The following is a 23,470-nucleotide window of genomic DNA, read 5'->3' as shown; positions in this document are numbered from 1 at the left end:
ACTAGATCCCATATCTATGCATTTTCGTAAGCAAGTGCACGAACTACACATTGCGGGAGTCTTATTGTTCTGAAGATACTGAACTTCTGTCCTTGTCATTTAGACCCTTTTACCTCCCTAGGGAGTTTGGACAATTGTTTATAACGGTCGTCTATATTCATTGTAGGGAAAATTTAGCTCAATTAGATTAAGCTGATGTATTCTCCACCAAAATATGTAGGACATTAGCAGATCAGCTCAAAAGGCTATTGCCTATAACCTGCTGAGTGATCACAGTGGCACGAGTGCCAGCTCGAGCACGAATCTTAATTTCACGTGCCATTTGGCACCAGGCACAGGTGTAGCAGAAACACACAGTACAGCAGTCATCACAGCATGAGCCCTGATGGAGAGAGAGAGAGAGAGAGAGAGAGAGAGAGAAATTTAATCATCTAGTACTTTTCCACTATTCAAGAAATCATTCTCATCTCAAATATTTCCTTAATTTTAATCTAATCCAGAGGGAAAGAAAGGTGGGTGTGAGTTTGAAACACTAAAAAAAATTCTTGTTTATGTCTGCTTGGTTAATGGTGCAGATGTCTGTGGAGGGGCCTGCAGTGGCCCTGGGCCCCATTGAAATTTGACTATCCACATAGATAAGCCCCTACTGAAGCTGGCAGCTGATAGATTGTTATGATATCAGTCATATAAATAAATGTTTTAAGCAAAGATTATGGAGCCACCTTTACATCGTAGAGCTTTAACTCTACATTTTAAACTGGACAACCATAACCCCAGATTGTTCTGTCAAGCGCAATACATTCACGAAGCTTTGGCTCTGGACCTGAATACTACCCAACAAAAATCGGTCTGAATCAGACCACCACTATCACACACTCCATATTCCCAGTGATGGTACCTTTTTATCCTGCAAATTTAATAATATCCAACACCAGATCATAAACAAAGTAATATTAGTTAGGTAATATTCCAAAAGTTTTTTCTTAATAAAGCTGACAGTTTTTGGTGCAGGTTGTGTTACTTTTCAGTCACATCCACTGTCTTGCTTTGTTTTATAAACTTAAAATTAAGATAAAATTAACATGAAATACACTATATGGCCAAAGGTTTGTGGACACATGACCATTACACCCATATGTGATTTTTTCCCAAACTGTTGCAACAAAGTTGGAAGCACAAAATTGTATAGAATGCCTTTGTATGCTGTAGCATTACAATTTCCCTTCACTGGAACTGTTCCAGCATGACAATGTACTTGTGCACAAAGAAAGGTCCATGAAGACATGGTTTGCTGAGTCTGGTGAAGATGAACTCGAGTGACCTGCACAGAGCCCTGACTTCAACCCCAGTTACACATTTAGGATAAACTGAAATGCCGACTGCATCCCAGGCCTCCTCGCTTGACATTAGTGCCCGATCTCACTAATGCTCTTGTAGCTACTTGAGCACATCTCCCACAGCCACGCTCCAAAATCTAGTGGAAAGCCTTCCCAGAAGAGTAGAAGTTATTATAACAGCAAAGGGGGACTAAATCTGGAATGAGATGTTCAAAAAGCACACATGGGTGTGATGGATAGTTGTCCACAAACTTTTGACCATATAATGTATAACATTAGAGAATAATGAGCCAAGTTAGCTAGCTGTTAATTGTTCATTTTAAATGACACACTCCTAGCTAACTGCTTACAACACTAACACTGGACAGTAGATACACTGCCATTAACATGCTGCTTACATGATATTAAACTCCCATTGCTGTGCTAGAGGAAATTAGTAGAATTACTGAACAGACAAACGAAAGCTGTCTGTAAAGTAATATTAGCGGGGTTATGTTAGCAAAGTTGCATGCTGCCAGTAAAAAAAGTATTTCAAAATAAAACATATTTCAGCCTAGCATCTTCAGTGTGACATTCAGTACATTTTTATGTTCATAATAATGTTTGAAACATTATTATATGCTGCTAAATGGCTCTGATGGCACATCAGCGTTAGTTATACAGGATGTCCCAAAAGTCTACATACATAGGAGAAATTAACACTTTTTAGCAAAATGTCTTCCAATATTTTCATACTTAGTTTATATAATATATATATATATATATATATATATATAAAACACACACACACGTTTTGTACACACATGGATGTTTTGTAAATAAAGTTACAAAAAGTCTAGGGGAAATTAACAGTTTTGATAAACTGAGAAGCAGTCTGACATTGCATACACGGGAAACACCACAGGGCACAACAACCTGCAACACACATACACACAATGTCAGTGGACTCGTCAGGCAATTGTGTCGAGTTGCAATTTTGAAAGTGACATTGTATCCAGTAGCATTCTCATGACAGAAGTATTTAGGTGAAGGACATGGAAGGTGCACCTAGAAGAGAGGTTATGTACAAAGTATGTGATGTGCTTTTGAGCTTCTTGTTAGTTGAATGGAGATCAGGCCATAAGAGACTTGGCTAAGGAGGTCCTTCTCTGACCTTTTTTGTTTAATTTTAGTATTGGGTCTCTTGCAAAAGAAGACGAAGTCAACCCGTCTTCCTCTCAGACCATACAGTTAGAGATATAAAGGAGAAATTAATACCCGAAATAAAAAAGAGGAAACAGTCACAGCAGGCACCACAATAGACTGACTTCATGTAAAAAACAAAAGACAAAAACAAAAAGGCAACTCTATTTATATCCACATTTGTTCATTTGATTATGTTTAAAAATGGAGAGGTAGATATGCTTACACTGAAGTGTAAAAGTCTTGCATATCTTGCAATCTTGTTATAGCTTGATAGAAAAATGACTTACAAGTGCTCATATCAGAGCAGCAGTCACAGATGCGTGTGGTCCATGTGCCAGAACTATATCCTGTGTGCGACACCACTGTGGTAACCTGCTGTTGAACTGCCATAACTAAAAAGAGGAAAAGATAAAAGTTATTATGACTAAAATGTGAGTAAAAATGTTACTAGCAGAACAAGGGCCTGCATAATCCCCTGCTCTTCCTACTGGTCCTGATGCTTCTACTGCATTACACAGGACAAAGTACATCACCGATGACAGCAGTGCAGGCAGACGTAAGTGCAGGCTGTCCCATTAGAAAACAGGTGTCTTATCAGGGGCCATTATTGCTTTTCCCAAAGCATGACACAATGACAATAATTTGTAAATTGTTTGTACATTTGTCAGTTTAAATTTATCAGTTTCAGTCTGATGTTATATATTTAAATTGGTGTTATACATTTGTAATTGATGTTACAGTACTGCATTTAACACCTACTTCTTTGGAGTAGAAAAAAAACACTTGAAAGTTACAGCATAAGTGGTGTCAAACTAAAATGGTAGTATTTAATATTGCATGAAAGGAAAGACTTCTTAACTATCATTCATCATCAGTAATCTCCTGGCCAGAGTCATGGTGGATCCGGAGCCAATCCTGAGAACACTGGGTGTGAACTGGGAATACACCCTGGATGAGCCAACAGTGTATTGTAAGGCACCATTCACATGCAGATTCACACATTCATGAACATCCAGCAGCAATTTAGCATAGTTCATCTTCCTGGCATGTTTTTGGGAGGTGGGAGGCAAATGGAGAACCTACCTGGGGAGAACATGCACAGACACTCCAAACAGAAAGAGCTGTGAGGCAGCAATACCACCTGCTGCACCACCGTGCTGCCTTAGATCAGCATATCTCTCCACCTTAATAGAAGACAACAAAAATAATCCTAGATTCTTATTTAGTACTGTAGTGAAATGAACCAGGAATAAGTTACCAACTGATGCACAAATACCCCTATCCAACAGACTGACTTAATTTAAAGGATTTCCTCCTCAAAATATTCAACTTGTGTACTAGATCCCATATCTATGCATTTTCGTAAGCAAGTGCACGAACTACACATTGCGGGAGTCTTATTGTTCTGAAGATACTGAACTTCTGTCCTTGTCATTTAGACCCTTTTACCTCCCTAGGGAGTTTGGACAATTGTTTATAACGGTCGTCTATATTCATTGTAGGGAAAATTTAGCTCAATTAGATTAAGCTGATGTATTCTCCACCAAAATATGTAGGACATTAGCAGATCAGCTCAAAAGGGGAAATTTGTAAACTTAATATTTTAATAGCTGATCAACTATTCGTCCAGCGATAAGTTGAAACGAGTGTGTTTATTAATTGTGCATGGGATATTACCTCCGTGGCCACCGGCAATAATATCTTAAATATAGTGAAACACTATATTGAGAGCACAGTAACAAGATCGGCAGTTTAAGGCAATAAATTTGAAGCACAGAGACACAAGACACTTTAAACATCAGACGAGACTTTATTATACTAAGCTACTATTCTAAAACACAGAAACTAATCTAACACAAACACACACACACACACACACACATAAACAGGGGTGAAAATGGCTTTGAAGAGAGAGTGAATGAAATTCCAAGTTTCTAGCAGTTTCTCAGACCATGACCTGAATGAACCATCAACTTATCAGTTATTTTAACATTCGCTTCGTTTAGAAGGGCTTTAAACTTGCATTAAATGCACCAGTTCAGTGAGAATCTGGAGGTACTATACTTGCGTTTGTGTTGCCAGGGATTCCCTCGTGGCGTTTCCGGCGATGTTGATTGGTCGGCGGTCTGGTTGGCCTTATGTAGCGTCTCGAAAGACCAATGAGGAAGATAAACAGAGTGAGGCGCGAACCCGGCGGAGTCTCATAGGCGGGTTGCAAAACTTTGAAGAATGGTTCACAGCGGTGCGAAGGCGAGAGTTGGAGGCTTTGCAAGAACCAGTCTGGATGCAGTCTCGGAGCAAGCGTGATCTCCTTGTGATGAACTTCTAAAGCTCTTGGTTGATGAGACTTCCTTCAGATGTGGATGGAGACTCTTGCAGAGATGTAGTGGATGAGACTCTTGGAAGATGGATTGGATGAGACTCTTGCAGAGGTGTGTTGGATGAGACTCCAAAGATGTGTTGGACTCTCTCAAGGATGGATAGGATGAGACTCTTGGAAGATGTTGTGGATGAGACTCAGAGTTTCTTTTGTGTCAGGGGGTTTTAACCCTTTCCAGTTGGGCTGACCCCAAAGTGTTTGCTCCAATCAGCAGGATCTTGGGGCAGGGTGTAAACTGTATTCTCCTCCTCTGACACTAATTAACATTCTGGTCTCTGAGTTATGTGCTTTGCAAACTTTGCATAAGGTTAAGTTAGAACTTTGTTAAGGAATTTGGTAACATGCATGTAATACATCGTACTCAACTTTACATTATACCAACCCTTAGGAAATTCAATAGTGATCACACACATACCAAACATGACATACCTGCTGTTATTGATACACACACGAACACTATGGTCCCTGTTAAACAATCAAAAAGCATTATAATGACCTGGTTGCTATAAGCATGACACACATACGGAATGACATTAAAAGAGGCAACAAGTTTCCAAACTATGGTGCATCATCTTAAAAGTCATTGTCCTTATAGGAGATGTAAAGTAGCCTTATGCAGTCTGTTAAAACTGGGTTCTGTGGAATGTGTGAAGGGTGGTGAACTTTGTGTTCCTGGGGAGAACAAAGGTCTCATTCCATGAAGGTCCTTGGGTGAGTTCCCCCCCCCCCCCCCCCCTTTTCTGTAGTTATCAGTTTTAGCATCGTGTTGGGTGAGCCATCTGGTCTTGGCCAGCGATCTAGATCAACAAGTTTGACAGAGGTTCCTCTTGGCTAAGAGGGTTCGTCCTCTGGTCAGGGATGTCCTATCAGTTGCTGATTGTTGACAGGGCAGTTGAAATCCAGCAATCAGTAAACAAGTGGTAATTAACTTGGATCTGCAAAGTCTGGAAGCAGGATTCCTAGCTTTATGGCTTCTTTGCTTTCCTTGCCTGTTCACTCCAGATCCTACATCATCCATGGGCGAACTTCCGGGCTGCAGCAAACGTTATATATGATGTTGTTGCTCGGTTGGAAAACATTGCACCAGACACTCCTAAATTTGTACTGGGGGATTTTAATGGTTGTTCTATAGCGCACATACTGCCTCATTTTAATCAGTATATTTCTTGTCCCACTAGAGGAGAAAGGGTACTTGATTTGTGCTTTGGAAATATTAACAATGCATATAAGTGGTACTCAAAACCACCCTTGGGTGATTCAGACCACAATGTGATACATTTGGTTCCTCTTTATAAACAGCGGCTTAAAACTAGCAAGCCTGAGCTAAGAACCATCCAGATATGGAATGAGGAATCTGTGGACTGTCTTAGAGGATGTTTTGATTGTACAGCATGGCATGTCTTTATAGATACTATTGAGGATTTAAATGAGCTAGATAATGTGGTGACAGGTTACATACATTTTTGTGTGGCTAATGTCATAAAAACAAAATGTATTAAAAGGTATCCAAATGATAAGCCGTGGATAAATGGGGAATTAAAAGCAGCATTGAAGAAGAAAAAGCAAGCTTTTCAGACAGGTGACAGAGCACAGGTTAAAGTAATGCAAAAAGAAATTAGGCAAATTATTATTAGGTGTTGTGCTAGTGGGTAGTGTTACAGTTGGAGTACAGTCCAGACCTCCACTCTCAGGTGCGGAGGCAGAACGAGCCAAGTGTGTGGCATTCCATCTCTTCCCATCACTTAGAAGAAAGGTGATTGGCCCCACGCGCTTTTCCACAGTTAAGGGAGCAGAGAATTTAGGGTGTGCTTTAGGAACTAAGCGAGGAATTCTGACCCTCACTTTCTCTCCTTGAGCAAAAGATGGTGTATGTGCATGCCGCTTAGTGTCAAGGTACTGCTTCATCTTGGCTTGTTTCTTTTCCACCGTGTCATGGACAGATGTGTTTGGTACATGCGCAACAGGCAGAATGTCCAACTTGGTTCGCATTTTTCGTCCATAGAGCAGTTCATAAGGCGAGGTTGAGGTAGTTGCATGCGGCGTAGCACGGTACACTTGAAGCCAGTTAGTCACAGCCTCCTTCCAGTGCTGTGACTGCAAGATGGCTGTTTGTATGCAGCCTTTCAGGGCACGATGGAACCTCTCGACTGCTCCACTGGCTGTGGGGTAGTACACGGATGTCTTGTTGTGCTGTATACCTCTAGTCCGTAGAAAGTCACAGAAGGTAGCCGATGTAAACTGCGTTCCATTATCAGTGACGACGGTTTCTGGATTCCCATGATTGCTGAAAACGGTAGTCAGGAAGTCTAAGACTGCATCGGTTGTGGCGGATGGGCAAAAGGCAAGTTCTGGCCACTTCGAATAGTAGTCAGTCAGAGTCACAGCATACTGACAAGCAGGAACAGCACGTCTCAAATGGTCCTACAATATCAAGGCCCAATTTCAATTGATCAGTGTGTGGCGCAATGAGACAGGCACCATGAGTCTGGCACCACGGAAGATGTAAAGACCCTGGGCTGAAAACTCATCCCTCAGCTTATAGTAAGGCATTAGATTTTGGGCAATGGCACGTATGGAGGGAAGCCACCCACGGTTGATCTGTTCCCGGAGAGCCACCATTTCTGAACAAGAAGAACAAGCACGGTCAAAATCAGAGACCGGAAGGGAACTCAGTGCTGAGGAAATCAGTGCTACCAGTTCTGGTTCCACATCTGTGGATGCATCTGCTGGCCCGTGCAGAGGGAGGCGGGAAAGGCAGTCCGCGGTGTGATTTTGTGAACCTGGTTTATAGACAACCTCAGTTGAAACAAAGCAGGCGTGCCGACCAGCGAGCAATGCACAGTCCTGCTCTATTCATTCTCTTTGTAGTAAGCAATGTTGTAAGAGCTTGGTGGTCGGTACGTAAGGTAAAACGTTTAGCCCACACACACGCGAGTGCCTCTTTTTCCACGATTGAGTATTTACTCTCTGTCACTGTCAGAGTACGCAATGCAAAAGCCACTGGTTTCTCAGTGCCGTCTTGCTGAATATGGGAAAACACTGCTCCCAGTCCATAATCACAAGCATCGGTCGAGATGACAGAGCGAAGGGAGGGGTCGTATAGGGCTAGGGCAGAGCTGCACACCAGGAGCTATTTCACATCATCAAAACTGGCCTGTGCAGCTTCAGACCATGAGAAAGTCTCTTTGTCCTTGGCACACTCGCGCATGGGGGCTACCACCATTGCAAAATTTGGGATAAACTTCGAGTACCAGGATGCAAGACCCAAAAAGGATCGCAGAGCAGCAGCATCAGATGGTGGTGGCGCTTTAAGTATTGCATCAACATGCTCATGGTCAGGCAGAATACCATCTGCTGTGATGACATGACCAAGAAAGCGCAGTGTAGTCTGTCGAAAGTGGCACTTCTCATTGTTTAGGACCAGTCCAGCCTCTTTTAGTTTTAGCAGAACAGTATCGAGAGTCCAGTCGTGTTCATCAGCAGTGGCCCCATAGATGATTAAATCATCCAAATAGTTCTGGACACCAGGTACCCCTTCCAGTAATGTCCCTACTGTCCTTGTGGAGAGGTACCTGGTAGTATGCATTGGCAAGGTCGATAGTAGAGAAAATTTTAGCACCACGCAGGCTGGAAAGCAACTCGTCTACATGTGGTAGTGGGTAACAGTCAGTGACCACATCCTTGTTTGGCTCACGAAGATCCGCACACATTCGTATGCCTCCATTTTTTTTTTGTAATTACAATGGGAGAAACCCAAGCAGAGGCATCAATTTCTTCTATGATGCCAGCATGAAGGAGGCAGTCAAGCTCAGTTGAGACAGCATCGAACTGGTTTACACACCCTATCTCAGGTGGGGGTGCAAGGAAGGGTGCGGTCGCAGTTGTGGACAGGACAGGAGTGACTGGCGTGGCTTCTGCAGTTGTGACTGTATCAGCATTAATAGAGAGATGCAAGCTACTGATTAAGTCCATACCTAATAATGCAGTGCTGTCCTCTACCACAAAGAATGTGGCTGGAGCGTTAGAATTTTCTACATGCACCTGAGCATGGAGACATCCAAGTACTTGTATATGTGTTTGTGTGTAGGTCACAAGTCTAGCAGCAGGTGGAGATAATGGGGTGAGACTAAAATGTTGCTTGTAGATGTGGTGAGGCAGTATGGAGACAGCAGAGTCTATATCTACAATAAGGCATATCTCCTTGGCAACGGAAGCAGGTGTCAGAACAGTAGCATCGCAAAACAGTCTTTTTGGGGCTTCATCAGAATTGTCCAAATACAGTATGGTTACATCAGGTAACTGCACCTCATGCACTTTGCTGGTTGGGAAGGAACGGCATACACGGGCAAAATGACCCCTTTTGTTACAAGATTTGCATTGAGCATTTGCAGCAGGACATTGAGAGGAGTTGGCTAAGTGCTTATTAGAGCCACATCTAAAGCAGGAGTGGTGGCATGAGGCTTAGCTGGGCAATGGGGCTGCTTGTTTGTAGTTTTGTGCGATTTGGGACGCACAACCTGCACTGGGATTCCCCTTTCTGAGGCTCCTCTGTCTGAGACCATTTTTTTAGCTTGATCAGCACCCGCTTCCATCTGCGTTGCAAGCGTTACGGCTGTATCTAGTGTGAGGTCTGACTCCAGTAACAGCCTTTCTCTGATACTGTCACTACCCAAATGTTCCAGTGACTGGTCTCGTATCATGTCGTCAGCTTTATCTTCAAAACCGCAAGTGGCAGCAAGGGCACGCAAAGCAGCTACATATTGCAGGATAGTCTTGTGTGGAAATTGAGCACGTTTTCTGAATGCATAGCGTTCAGCGACGACATTGACTTTTGGAGTGAAATGTTTCTCTAATGCACTGATAGCAGAGGCATAAGTGTCACCTGTTTCAAGTAGAGCATAGAAAATCCGCTGCCCCTCCTTCCCTAAGCAGAGGAGTAATGTAGCTCTTTTGCGGGCATCTGGCCAAGCATCCCCCGCTGCATTAATCACTAATAAGTAGTTTTGAAACATCCGCAACCACATGTCGAAAGGCAAAGATGGTTCCCCAGGGAAGAAACATTGTAGGCGCCGGAACATTCACGGACATTTTGAAATCAGCAACAAAACAAACTTCAGGCTGGTTATCCTCGTCGCCAATTTGTGGTGTTGCAGATGAAAAGGACTGAGGTCAAGGCTAACTCTAAACAACGGGGATTTTATTATAACAATACCGCCAGACAACCCGAGTCTCACTGCAATCATCAGAACTCTCTTAACCCTCCTATTATCTTTGGGGTTAATTTGACCCCATTCAATGTTTAACGTCTCTAAATACATGATTGACATCATTTTTTTTGCTTCTTATTTAATGACTTTTCCTAATTTAATGGGGACAATGGGGAAAACATAAAATTAACATGATGATATGTTTTCAGTGTCCTGTACACATTTTGTAGCATCAGTGATCATTGGGGTCAATTTGGCCCCAGGCTGTTTTAGCTGTATAAAACATATAAGAAATATCAAAATTTTACACACATTTGTTTTAGATGATATTGAGGGTCACTATAACATACAATTTTATAATCTTCAAAAAACTTCCTTCTGCTTTAGGGTCCTAATCTAACATAACCATACCTGTAGTATTGCAAGAACCACTTATAGTTCACATGACAATGGGGAAGGGGTAAACACACTTCTCTTGAGGACACTGATAGTTCATCCAACATAGGATGATGGTGGTATTACACATGGCTGAAGGACTGAATGGTCATAACATTACATGTGATAATTTTTTTCACATTGTATATGCTGGGTGAAAAACTGCTGAAAAGGAAGGTTACCATGTAGGGGACAATGAGACAAAAACAAGCTGGATCTTCCCTCTGAGCTTCTTGCAGTGAAGAACAAGAAGGTAACATCTACAATGTTTTGCCTTCACTGACAGAGCCACTGTCACCTATTGCCCCAAGAAAGGGAAAAATGTCCTGCTGATGAGCACCATGAACAAAGATGCTGTCCTGAGCACCAGAGAAGACAGGAAATCATAAATGGTCTTGGACTACATTGATTACTCCTATATTTTATTTAAAGGGCTATTTAGGTAGTCAACAAATAAACATAAAGTACTTGACACACAAACTTGGGTAAAAATGATATTCTGGAGGTTTAAATTGCTGGGGTCAAATTGACCCCAAGGATAAAAGATGTTAGTAATTTTGAGGATAATAGGAGGGTTAATCTCTCTCTATCTTATTACTTACCATGTTATTATAGTGCCACCTAGCAGTCATGTGCAGAATCACAGTGTTTCACAGAACACAACAGGTGTAAACATAATTACAAGCAAAAAATTGAGAGAAAGATGAGGGATAATAATTTAAGACAGGCATGGCAGGGAGTGTATACAATGATAGGACAGGAGAAGAGTAAATCATTAATGGGTAATCATGGGAATGATTTGGCCTTCGCAAATGAATTAAATACATTTTTTGGTAGATTTGAAACATCAGATTTTAAAACTGAGTGGAATTTGATTAGACAGCAATTGAATGTAGGGCAGGAGGTCATTATAACATCTGAAGACGTTTGTAGGACCTTTAAAAGGATTAATACAAGGAAAGCAGCGGGTCCTGATAGAATAACTGGTAGGGTACTTGAGGAGTGTAGGGAGGAGCTTAGTGTCATTTACAGTCATCTGTTTCAAGTGTCTGTGGACACTTGACACTTGTCAATGTGGTTTCCTACAGTTAAACATCAGGAAAACTAAAGAAATGATTTTTGACTTCAGAATAAGAAGAGACACACACCAACAAATAACTGTTAATGGTGAGGGCACTGAAGTTGTAAATGAATATAAATATCTAGGGACAGTCATTGATGTAAAACTGACATGGGATGTAAATACAGCAGCTGTTTACAAGAAAGAGCTGCAACGAGTGTATTTCATGCGTAAGCTTCAACAGTTCGATGTGGATACATATATGTTGGCTCTATTCTATCGTTCGTTTGTGGAGAGTATTTTGACTTTCAGCTTTGTTGCTTGGTATTTCTCACTGTCTGTAGTAAATAAGAACAAGCTAAATAAAATTGTTAATATGGCTAGTAAGATTGCAGGTAAACTACAGCATAGTATGATAAAACTATGTGAATTTCGAGCTGTGAGGAAAAGCCATGAAATTCTTCAGGATGCATCACATCCTCTTTATGGAGAATATGAGTTATTACCATCTGGTCGAAGGTACAGGGTACCATTATTACGGACTGCCCGTGCACAAAGATCTTTTATATCCTCCAGTATAGCTCTGTTAAATAATTTTTTGTGATATCGCAGTTGTCATTTTACATCTATGGCAGTGATTCTGTTGTTGTGAAAGGAATGTTGTTTGATGCTGGTTGTATTTATTTGTAATGTGTTGTAACCTGTTGATGTTTGTTTGCGTTTGTTAAGTATTGTTGTTGATCACTGAAGAGTTGCCACAGATACAAAAAGAATTTCCGAAAGGACAATAAACTAAACTAACAAGTACTACCAAAAGCAATCCAATCTTTGTTTTAAAAAAAAATAGCACTGGCTATGTGTCTAAGCTCTTAAACTAGATAAACAAAACCCTGACCTTTACCCAGCGCTAGGAAAAGTGGCAAATGATCTACTACCAGCCTCTGATCAGGGTTGTGTCTCCTTGCTTGCATTACTTGATATCAGCACTGCTTTTGATACCACTGATTACAATATGCTTCTAGACAAATAATTTTGTTGGAGTTGAGGGACTGGCTTCCTGGCTCAGGTCGTATCTGAGTGACCATTGTCTTTTTGTAAATATTACGGGTCACTTCTCTGTGGGATGTGCTAGAACAAAAAGTCCAATCTACAGTGGCTCCACCTCACAGCTTACAGGACATAAAGGACCTGCTGCTAATGTCTTGGTGCCAGATACCCCACGGCAACTTCAGAGGTCTTGTAGGATTCATACTTTCCCAGGTTGGAGCTGGTTTGCTGGCATGTGGAAGACAAACAGCATATTAGGCAGTTGGTCATAATGTTTTGGCTCATTGGGGTACAGTGTCATTGCATTATACCCCTATTGCCTACAAAGCCAAAAATACTAGTCCATTAGGACCTGAAGATACTCAACAACAAAAACTCTGTAACACACTGCATCTTGTACTGACTTAACTCACCATCCTTCAAAACATAAGGAAGACCTGCATCATGACTCTCTGTACTGGCACCAGGAAGAGACTCCTAGCTGACTGAAAAGTGAGTCTTCAAACAAAAACTGAAGACTCAACTCTTCACTCAGCCCTTACATGAGCACTAAGCCTACACTGAATACAAAATAATTACTGAAAAAAATTCCTTGACATTTAACTATATTTTCATAGCTCCCATTCTAATTCCTATCACTATCCCCTCATTATAGTATAATTAGACCCTAGGCCTATTGTATTAGAGCGAGGATATGTTTTCGATGGAGAGCACAAAGTGCATCTGTCAAGCGATGTAAATGTAAAATGTAAATCAGTAAAACTTTGCACACCTGCTAACACAACCAATTTTCATGTCCTGTGATGTAAAACACTCCTTTAAAAACAACAAACATGCTGCTTTCTGCTACACAGAATCCCCAGAAAAAAATTACATATAGAAGAAAGATTCAAACCTATCAGTGAAATTAACAACGTTCGTAATTAGATAGTAAACCAATAAAAACAAGGCTTAAAGGCTTTAACAGCAGCTATATGCTTTATTTATCAAATTGTTGCAAGGGGAACAAACATTGTTGCAAAGCTAAAGCAATATTCAAAAGTCATTAAGACTGGTTAATATAACAGAAATGTATATTTATATTCACTTTTGTCATCGTGTGATCAGAACTTAAGGTGAACAGTGTGAAATAAAGGTGAACAATATGCACTGAAGTGATTAAATTGTAAATGCTGAGATTTAACATTTGAACTTTGAAGCAGCAAAGGATCAGCTAGCCTATAACCTGCTGAGTGATCACAGTGGCACTAGTGCCAGCTCGAGCACGAATCTTAATTTCACGTGCCATTTGGCACCAGGCACAGGTGTAGCAGAAACACACAGTACAGCAGTCATCACAGCATGAGCCCTGATGGAGAGAGAGAGAGAGAGAGAGAGAGAGAGAAATTTAATCATCTAGTACTTTTCCACTATTCAAGAAATCATTCTCATCTCAAATATTTCCTTAATTTTAATCTAATCCAGAGGGAAAGAAAGGCGGGTGTGAGTTTGAAACACTAAAAAAAATTCTTGTTTATGTCTGCTTGGTTAATGGTGCAGATGTCTGTGGAGGGGCCTGCAGTGGCCCTGGGCCCCATTGAAATTTGACTATCCACATAGATAAGCCCCTACTGAAGCTGGCAGCTGATAGATTGTTATGATATCAGTCATATAAATAAATGTTTTAAGCAAAGATTATGGAGCCACCTTTACATCGTAGAGCTTTAACTCTACATTTTAAACTGGACAACCATAACCCCAGATTGTTCTGTCAAGCGCAATACATTCACGAAGCTTTGGCTCTGGACCTGAATACTACCCAACAAAAATCGGTCTGAATCAGACCACCACTATCACACACTCCATATTCCCAGTGATGGTACCTTTTTATCCTGCAAATTTAATAATATCCAACACCAGATCATAAACAAAGTAATATTAGTTAATATTAGTAATATTAGGTAATATTCCAAAAGTTTTTTCTTAATAAAGCTGACAGTTTTTGGTGCAGGTTGTGTTACTTTTCAGTCACATCCACTGTCTTGCTTTGTTTTATAAACTTAAAATTAAGATAAAATTAACATGAAATACACTATATGGCCAAAGGTTTGTGGACACATGACCATTACACCCATATGTGATTTTTGTATAGACAAAATTGTATAGAATGCCTTTGTTCTTTTAGCATTACAATTTCCCTTCACTGGAACTGTTCCAGCATGACAATGCACTTGTGCACAAAGAAAGGTCCATGAAGACATGGTTTGCTGAGTTTGGTGAAGATGAAGTCGAGTGACCTGCACAGAGCCCTGACTTCAACCCCAGTTACACATTTAGGATAAACTGAAATGCCGACTGCATCCCAGGCCTCCTCGCTTGACATTAGTGCCCGATCTCACTAATGCTCTTGTAGCTACTTGAGCACATCTCCCACAGCCACGCTCCAAAATCTAGTGGAAAGCCTTCCCAGAAGAGTAGAAGTTATTATAACAGCAAAGGGGGACTAAATCTGGAATGAGATGTTCAAAAAGCACACATGGGTGTGATGGATAGTTGTCCACAAACTTCTGACCATATAATGTATAACATTAGAGAATAATGAGCCAAGTTAACTAGCTGTTAATTGTTCATTTTAAATGACACACTCCTAGCTAACTGCTTACAACACTAACACTGGACAGTAGATACACTGCCATTAACATGCTGCTTACATGATATTAAACTCCCATTGCTGTGCTAGAGGAAATTAGTAGAATTACTGAACAGACAAACGAAAGCTGTCTGTAAAGTAATATTAGCGGGGTTATGTTAGCAAAGTTGCATGCTGCCAGTAAAAAAAGTATTTCAAAATAAAACATATTTCAGCCTAGCATCTTCAGTGTGACATTCAGTACATTTTTATGTTCATAATAATGTTTGAAACATTATTATATGCTGCTAAATGGTTCTGATGGCACATCAGCGTTAGTTATACAGGGTGTCCCAAAAGTCTACATACATAGGAGAAATTAACACTTTTTAGCAAAATGTCTTCCAATATTTTCATACTTAGTTTATATAATATATATATACTGTTTATATTTTGTACACACACAGATGTTTTGTAAATAAAGTTACATTTTGATAAAAAGTGTTAATTTCCCCTAGACTTTTTGGACACGCTGTAGTACTGCTGTATGCCTGCAGAAACCCAATGTTATTTGGCAGCACCACTGACTTTCAGGAATCCTTTAACTGCAACTGCTGAAATATAATTAATAATATATAGATACATCATATGCTGCTTTAAATTCCAGCAGCCTCAATATAAAACCTCTTCCTGCATCCCTGTGTAACCTTGTCATATTACTAACATGAAAGTCAATTTTTAATATTCATCAGTGGCCCTATTTCTAATTACTGACACTCTTGGGTTGTTCACTCAAAACCTTCTCTTCGCTGTTAGATGAAATCAGTTGTGGTCACAAGCAGGTGCGTCCGGTATTGCAAAAATAAATCATCAGGAACAAAGACACAAAACCACAGGCACAATGACCACAAAGACCATTTCTAAAATGACAGACTATTACTGCTATGCCAGATTTGTGTTTGTGTCCTACATGAATGCTGTAGCGCTCTCTCATCTTGCTGCGAAGGCAACAGGAAACGGTCAGACAGAAGGGGTCCAGAAGGGGCATGCAGAAACACCAGCCAAACTGAGAAGCAGTCTGACATTGCATACACGGGAAACACCACAGGGCACAACAACCTGCAACACACATACACACAGTGTCAGTGGACTCGTCAGGCAATTGTGTCGAGTTGCAATTCTGAAAGTGACATTGTATCCAGTAGCATTCTCATGACAGAAGTATTTAGGTGAAGGACATGGAAGGTGCACCTAGAAGAGAGGTTATGTACAAAGCATGTGATGTGTCACGGGTTTTTACTTTGAAAACTAGGTGAGTTTAATTGTAGGAGATTTGTAGAAACCATAGCTACGGGTTTTAGCAGTTGAAAGGTACCCACTGCTACCAAGTGGCACGATAGAAATTTTTTCAAACTAGAGACAATGCCACAGCCATCTGTGGCTGAGACCCAAAGGAAGCAAAATTTAAAAAGATATCGTTGGCTATTCACTTGTCTGGCTGTCTCATAGGAAGCAGGTGTTAGTCTTCACCCTCCCCGGTTCATAGCTGTTGTATGATAGAGGAAGATACCCAATGTCACATAGGACTTGGGTTTGTTTCAGCAAGTAAGCTTAGATGCTGACATAGAAATTGTGTGTCTATGAAACCTTGATGTTCCTTTGGGTACAACCTAATGTCCATCCCAACTCCAGGGAGAATTATTCTTATACCAATATGGTCATTGTTTGTATGTGACCTGACCACATTTAGTAGTGGATGCTGCCTTGGAGATGGTGTCTGCATCATGCACTTGACATCTCAGAGGGGTCTCCGACTAGAGCACCAACAGGTGGCTCAGATGATGAAATGTCTAGTCTATCTGTGTTCAGAGCTAAAGTAAAGCTTATGAGCTTCTTGTTAGTTGAATGGAGATCAGGCCATAAGAGACTTGGCTAAGGAGGTCCTTCTCTGACCTTTTTTGTTTAATTTAAGTGTTGGGTCTCTTGCAAAAGAAGACAAAGTCAACCCGTCTTCCTCTCAGTTAGACCATACAGTTAGAGATAAAGGAGAAATTAATACCCAACAAAAACAAAAAAGAGGAAACAGTCACAGCAGGCACCACAATAGATTGACTTCATGTAAAAAACAAAAGACAAAAACAAAAAGGCAACTTTATTGATATCCACGTTTGTTCATTTGATTATGTTTAAAAATGGAGAGGTAGATATGCTTACACTGAAGTGTAAAAGTCTTATCTTGCAAACTTACAAGTGCTCATGTCAGAGCAGCAGTCACAGATGCCTGTGGTCCATGTGCCAGAACTATATCCTGTGTGCGACACCACTGTGGTAACCTGCTGTTGAACTGCCATAACTAAAAAGAGGAAAGGGTAAAAGTTATTATGACTAAAATGTAAGTAAAAATGTTTATCTGAGTAATAAACTGGATAGAACTTTGGAGGTGTTATCTTTCTCAAGGAAGATGAGGACTATAACCGGTTATCAGGTGAAAAATTATTAACACGTGCAATAGAACTCTATTAAAGCCCATTTATCTAAGATGTAATTAAAACTGTAAATGCAGTCTGCAAGGTAATGGAAAAGCAGCGAGGACACTGACTACACATAAAGCCGCATATTTCTATACTAAAATAGAGATAGTGGATTGCCAACTGTTTCAAACCCTAACCCTAACCTTTTTACATGCTATTCCTGAATATTCCTGTTTTGCATACTGAGGGGAATGTTCTGTAGAGCGTTGCTTCCTGGATCTGCCCTAGAGTTTGGGGCACAGCTCTTTTACTTTGACTTTTTTGAACTCCCACATCCAACCAACTCAGAATTGTATCACTGGGTCACATTCTTTTCTTCTTTTTAATTTTTTGTGTAGTAATCGCTTTGCTAAATTTCAGATCGAGCTCAATTTTTTTTGTTAGTCTAAAAACCTAGGCTAGATGCATCAATCTAAGGTCCTGAAGGGCCACAGCCTGACAGATATTTGTGTTTTCCTCTTCTAACACACCGTACCATAAATGCTTTTACAAGCCAAAAAGGTCTTGGTACAGCTGTGTTGGAATCCTTCACCAAATTACATATTTTGTTGATTTTTAAATCGAAAGAAGTAAACACAGACTCTGCAGCAAAATATTTTAATAAAAAACATTTTTCTGCAACTGTTAATGCACAGTTACTTTATACTAGTTTATAAACACAGTATAAACATTGTGGCATGTGTAAAAGTTTGGCCACCCTACTAAGTCAGTATTTAGTAACACCTTTGTCTGACATCACAGCTTGCAAATGCTTTTTGTAGCGAGCTGGGACTCTCTGTTCTTGATTTAAGAATTGTCACCCACTCTTTCTTGAAGACAGCTCCTAGTTCTGAGATATTCTTGGGCCATTTTGTAATAGCTTTAAGATTTCAATGATGTCCAAGTCAGGGGACTGTGAGGGCCATTCCGAAGCTTCAGCTTGTGGTTTTTGAACCAGTTCATGGTAGATTATGATGTTTTTGCAAGCAGTGCTGCAGAGTAAAAGGGTGCACCACCCTTCCTGTACCAGCTAAACCTTCCTGCAGGTCCTCTGGGTCATATGTGGGTTCTGTTTTTCCTTTCTGTCCATTATACAGACAGTTCTAGCTGAAACCTTTCTTGGTATTCCAGACTTTGCCTTTACTTTTACAAGAATTTTGAGCTGGAAGTGCTTTGATGCCTTTTATAGCCTTCCTCTGCTTTGTAGGCATAAATCAGCTTCATTTTCCGATCCTCAGTCGGCTGCTTAGGGGACCCCATGGGTGTTGAGTGTTACCACAAGGTACGAAGAGTCAAAGAATATAATGTTTTGAAGTCACCAGCTGATAATTCCTACTGACAATTCTTGACCTGCGCAACAAGTCTTAATGAGTCAATTAAGACCTATCGAATTCTGAGACTTTACAACTGGAAGGTTGTTCAAACTTTTGCACATGCCATAATTATAAGCCTATATTTAAATGTTATTTTTGAAAATAGTTTGCTGCAGAGGTGTTGTGTACTTCCTTCCACTTCATGTGCAACAGTTGTAACTTTTGTGCAAACTTTCGCATGCAACTGTAAATAGCTGGTTATGTTAATTAGGTGTGTTAAATGGGGTAGAATGATATTCTCTTTAGTCCTCTGACCCCCAGGCCTGGAATATGTTACACTAACTCCTGGTAGCCTCAAAGTCTATTACAGATAAACTTTGTATGAATAGTAACAATGAAGACAATTCTAAATCCCTTAGGATTTAGAATTGTCTTAAAGGTTAATATGCAGCAAACAAAACGTGTGTGTGTGTGTGTGTGTGTGTGTGTACTGTATGTATGTATGTATGTATGTATGTAAGCAAACAAAGCAGACACTGACTGAAGTAAATTGGTAAATCTATTGTGGTAAAGACTGTCACATTCACCATTTATTCTTAATGTAATCAAGCTATAGTAAATATAGGATCTAATCCCTGTTTCCTGGGTAGCACCCGGACCATAACCGCACCTATGTTTCCTGCTTAACTGGAATGTATTGTTATTTCAACGTTTGCACTTTACGAAGGTTTTTGTGTGTTCATTATAAACTGAAGAAATCTAGTTATCCTGCCTGGAAAAATAGTGTTTAATATAATGAATTTAAAAAATTAAGGAAGTTAACAAATTGGTTCTGAATTCCTAACTGCATTTTTTTCCCCCTAGTTTGTTACTAAAAAGCTCCAGGTAAAATTCATAAAGTAATGAAGTCCATTTCCCAAAAGCATGGAGTAAAAATCCACCTGAGAGAGTTTTCATACTTTGCTCTGTGGTGTGATACTTTCTGAAACTTAGCCTATACTAGTAAAACTACAGCAGAGAGACTTTATAAATTTATTAAAATCTATGAAATCTCCTAGTACAAAAAAAAGTCTGAGGATAACCAAGATAAAGATCCACATTTTCAGGTAAATTAACAGATAAAGGAACTAGTGTAAGTGTTGGAGACTCTTACCTTGTCGTTGCTTGTGGGCTTTCAGCTCTTCAAATCTTGCACTGAGTCAAAATGAAACCTAATTTTCTTTTTTTCCTTCTTTTTTTCCTTTTTTTTTTTGTTTCTTGAGAAAGAAAACAGGTTTCTGTGAAGGACTGTCGAGCCTCTTTACATAATCAACAGAGATTGTGAAGTTTGTGATCCTCCCATTTATAAAACGTCAGAACCATCCGAGACCCAATCACTTGCTTTCTGCATCAAGGAATGAAATGTGTGTAGTGTAAACAGATGGAGCTGATATGTAACAGTATATCTATATGTGCTAGGAGGTGATGAATTTCAGACATCAACACACCCCATGTCACCTGAAAAGATTCGCAAAACCCTTGCAACATGTCTCCACCAGTTCCCCATCCCACCAGCATCTCATCATATCACATACTGTTTTTCTTACCTGGCACAGAAAGTGTGAATTCACTCACCTAGAACTGATCAGTTAACCGTGGATTAAAATTCGTGTTGGTTTATTGTTGTTTTTTTTTTTTTACACAGGAAGTGAGACGTGTTTCAGATGGGGGTTCAGATTATAGGTTTCGTTTCTGCTGAAACAGGAAAGTAGAAAAAGAGCCCTGTTAGTTTTGCTTTAATTCATAGGATTAATGAAATGGCAGCATGCAGATAGGTGGAGAAATGTCCAAGAATATAGGAATAAAAGGATTTTATTCATAGTATGGGATGCTGGAATCATTATTAGGTGTTTGATTCAAAAGATCAGTCCACTATCTTTGTAATTTTTTTTGCACATTTCTTTCTTAAATTGCTGCTGAAACACCAGAAACAAACCTCTGTACTGCCCACCTGCATTTCTGATACTCATTAGTATGTCATGTTTACATTTACATATCTGTTATTATATTGTAATCTCTTTGCACCTTATTATTTTTTATATTACCTTTATTCCACTTTAGATGTGTGTACTGGTCAGTGCTGCACTGTCCTTTACTGTGCCTATTGTCTTGTTTTAGTCACTGTTGTACTGTCTTGCTGTTTGCACACGTGCACTTTGTGTAGTCCTGTGTAGGTCTGTGTGGTTAGTTCTGTATAGACTCATGTAGCTCTGTGTTGTGTATGTAGCACCATGGTCCTGGAGGAATGTTGTTTATTCACTGTGTACTGTACCAGCTCTATATAGCTGAAATGATAATAACTTGAACATTAACTTGGAATTTGAACTTGAAGATATGATAGCCAGACAGAAAAGTGTCCCAACCCACCCCCAGTTTCCCTGCAATAAATAAAGCACACTGCAATAAATAAAGTTACACAACATATAAAACATGTCTCGCGAGACTTTGCATGCTGGTGTGTGTCTTATTTATACTTTATTATTATTATTATTATTATTGTTGTTGTTGTTGTTGTTGCTGTTGTGTGTTTCTGTTATTATTAAAAATTCAATTCAATTTTATTTGTATAGCACTTTTAACAATGGACATTGTCACAAAGCAGCTTTACAGAAATAAATGGATTAAAAAATATATATATATTGTAAATATGTGAATTTATCCCTAATGAGCAAGCTAGAGGCAACAGTGGCAAGGAAAAACTCCCTGAGACAATATGAGGAAGAATCCTTGAGAGGAACCAGGCTTAAAAGGGAACCCATCCTCATGTGGATCCACAAATAGTGCAATTATAAATAATTCCCTTCTATTATTGTGTACTATATGGACAAATAGTGCAAATGTGCAACCAGTAAATTCATCACCGTATTCTGTGTCATACAAATATTACTACTGTTCTTCTCTGACTCAGAACATTGCATTTATCTGTCTTCTGCATACATGGAGTTGGATTCTGCCTCATGTGTAAGGCGCTTTGGATACAGGTGGCAGGAAGTGATAAGCAGTAAGTGAGATGCTCGGATTGTAAACGTCTGGGAGATTTGGGAGTTTGTAGTAGATTAAGCACAGTGCAGTAAATGTGTGCATAGCCACAAGGTGGCGCTGCTACATTGGATTTTTCGTAAAATAAAACACACACACACACATATTATATATATATATATATATATATATATATATATATATATATATATATGTGTGTGTGTGTGTGTGTGTGTGTGTGTGTGTGTGTGTGTTTTATTTTATATAAATAAAATGTAACACACATAAATAACATATAAAACACACACACATATGTATGTGTGTGTATGTGCTGACATACACAACTCTGCAGTAGTGTGTGTGTGTGAGATAGAGAGAGATGTTTATAATTATTCATTCTTTACACCATCCTTATCCTCCTCCTCAATCTCTACTACTACTACTACTACTACTGATTGATTGATTGATTGACTGACTGATTGATTGATACATCTAAAAGTTTTTGCTTGTTCTTTGAGTTTCTTCTGTAAATTTGGAGGGAAGTGACTTGTCCTCCTCCCCAACCCCCAGAAAACATCAGTTTCACTATTTAATAGCATTCGATTGTCTTCGTTTGTTGAATTTGGCTAAAATACATATTTAAACATTTTTTTTCCAGTCTGCCTTCTACCTACAGAAGCATCTGACACATGTTAATTTCCAACAAAACTTGCTGGATATTCGCCATCATGTTCCCTAACCGGGCTTGTCAGATATCCAGTTGTGTGATTATTAAACAGTTCCTCGTACTTGTAAAAGATTAAACTTGTTTCTCGCAGTTATGACTTGGTGTTCTTGTGGTAAATTTGTGGAAAAGCAATGTTTCTACATAAATATAGACTATAAACAGCAGTAAACAGTAATAAGGTAAAGAAAGACTATATTTTGTGTAACAGGCATTGTGTTTTGAAAAATGCATCAGTAGTCCCAGGTACACTTTGTGTGGTTTTATAAGGAAATTGACAGTTTTCTAAGAAAATTGGGGGGTAATTTTTTTCTAAGCAGCTTGGAGAATCTGCAGCAGGTTTTCTAGAGACTTTGACTGTCACTCTTGCTTCTGTTTTTTTTTTTAAGAGGTAAAACCTGGCAGCCTCATTGTTTTTTGTCTGAAAATGTGGTGTATTATGTAACATGTCACTTCTTTACAGACATACAAACATTTTTCTGTAACTTTTTTGTTGTTGTTAGAATGTAAAAATGAAAAGGCTGTGCCTTCAGAGCAAAGAGTCTTTGGATAGATTCTTACATTTCTACAGAGTCCTGACTCTCTGACAGGGAAACACTTTGGCACAGAGATCAACATATAACCTGTTAATGGTTACTGAAGATTT

At 39.6% G+C, this 23,470-nt stretch overlaps 1 protein-coding gene and 1 long non-coding RNA gene across 3 annotated transcripts; both read right to left on the bottom strand.

Moving 5' to 3' along the window:
• Positions 1-75: 75 nt before the first annotated feature.
• Positions 76-5,387, bottom strand: LOC128318074 (uncharacterized). Of its 2 annotated transcripts, XR_008301553.1 has the most exons (5): positions 4,587-5,387; positions 3,606-3,706; positions 3,382-3,470; positions 2,810-2,914; positions 76-382 (listed from the first exon to the last, which is right to left on the bottom strand). It is a non-coding gene; the product is annotated as an uncharacterized LOC128318074 (long non-coding RNA). The 2 variants fall into 2 exon arrangements; XR_008301554.1 differs by lacking the exon at positions 3,382-3,470 and having other exon boundaries at positions 80-382.
• Positions 5,388-13,610: 8,223 nt separating this feature from the next.
• Positions 13,611-21,433, bottom strand: LOC113540489 (cornifelin). Its single transcript, XM_026937015.3, has 4 exons — positions 20,236-21,433; positions 17,508-17,612; positions 16,230-16,378; positions 13,611-13,999 (listed from the first exon to the last, which is right to left on the bottom strand). Exons 2-4 carry the CDS (start codon positions 17,608-17,610, stop codon positions 13,865-13,867), a joined length of 387 nt encoding a protein of 128 aa, XP_026792816.2. The 5' UTR covers positions 17,611-17,612; positions 20,236-21,433; the 3' UTR covers positions 13,611-13,864.
• Between the last annotated feature and the right edge of the window lie 2,037 nt (positions 21,434-23,470).

The sequence above is a fragment of the Pangasianodon hypophthalmus genome, chromosome 4 (assembly GCF_027358585.1).
Source record: "Pangasianodon hypophthalmus isolate fPanHyp1 chromosome 4, fPanHyp1.pri, whole genome shotgun sequence".
Classification (NCBI taxonomy): Eukaryota; Metazoa; Chordata; class Actinopteri; order Siluriformes; family Pangasiidae; genus Pangasianodon; species Pangasianodon hypophthalmus.
This window is presented reverse-complemented; position numbering and strand designations above follow the sequence as displayed.

Coding starts and splice junctions, on each gene's coding strand:
- LOC113540489 (XM_026937015.3), bottom strand. CDS start 17,610: ATGGCAGTTCAACAGCAGGTTACCACAGTGGTGTCGCACACAGGATAT. Junction 16,379..17,507: donor CTGCTCTGACATGAGCACTT/GTAAGTTTGCAA, acceptor TGTGTGTTGCAG/GTTGTTGTGCCCTGTGGTGT. Junction 14,000..16,229: donor GAGAGCGCTACAGCATTCAT/GTAGGACACAAA, acceptor TCTCTCCATCAG/GGCTCATGCTGTGATGACTG.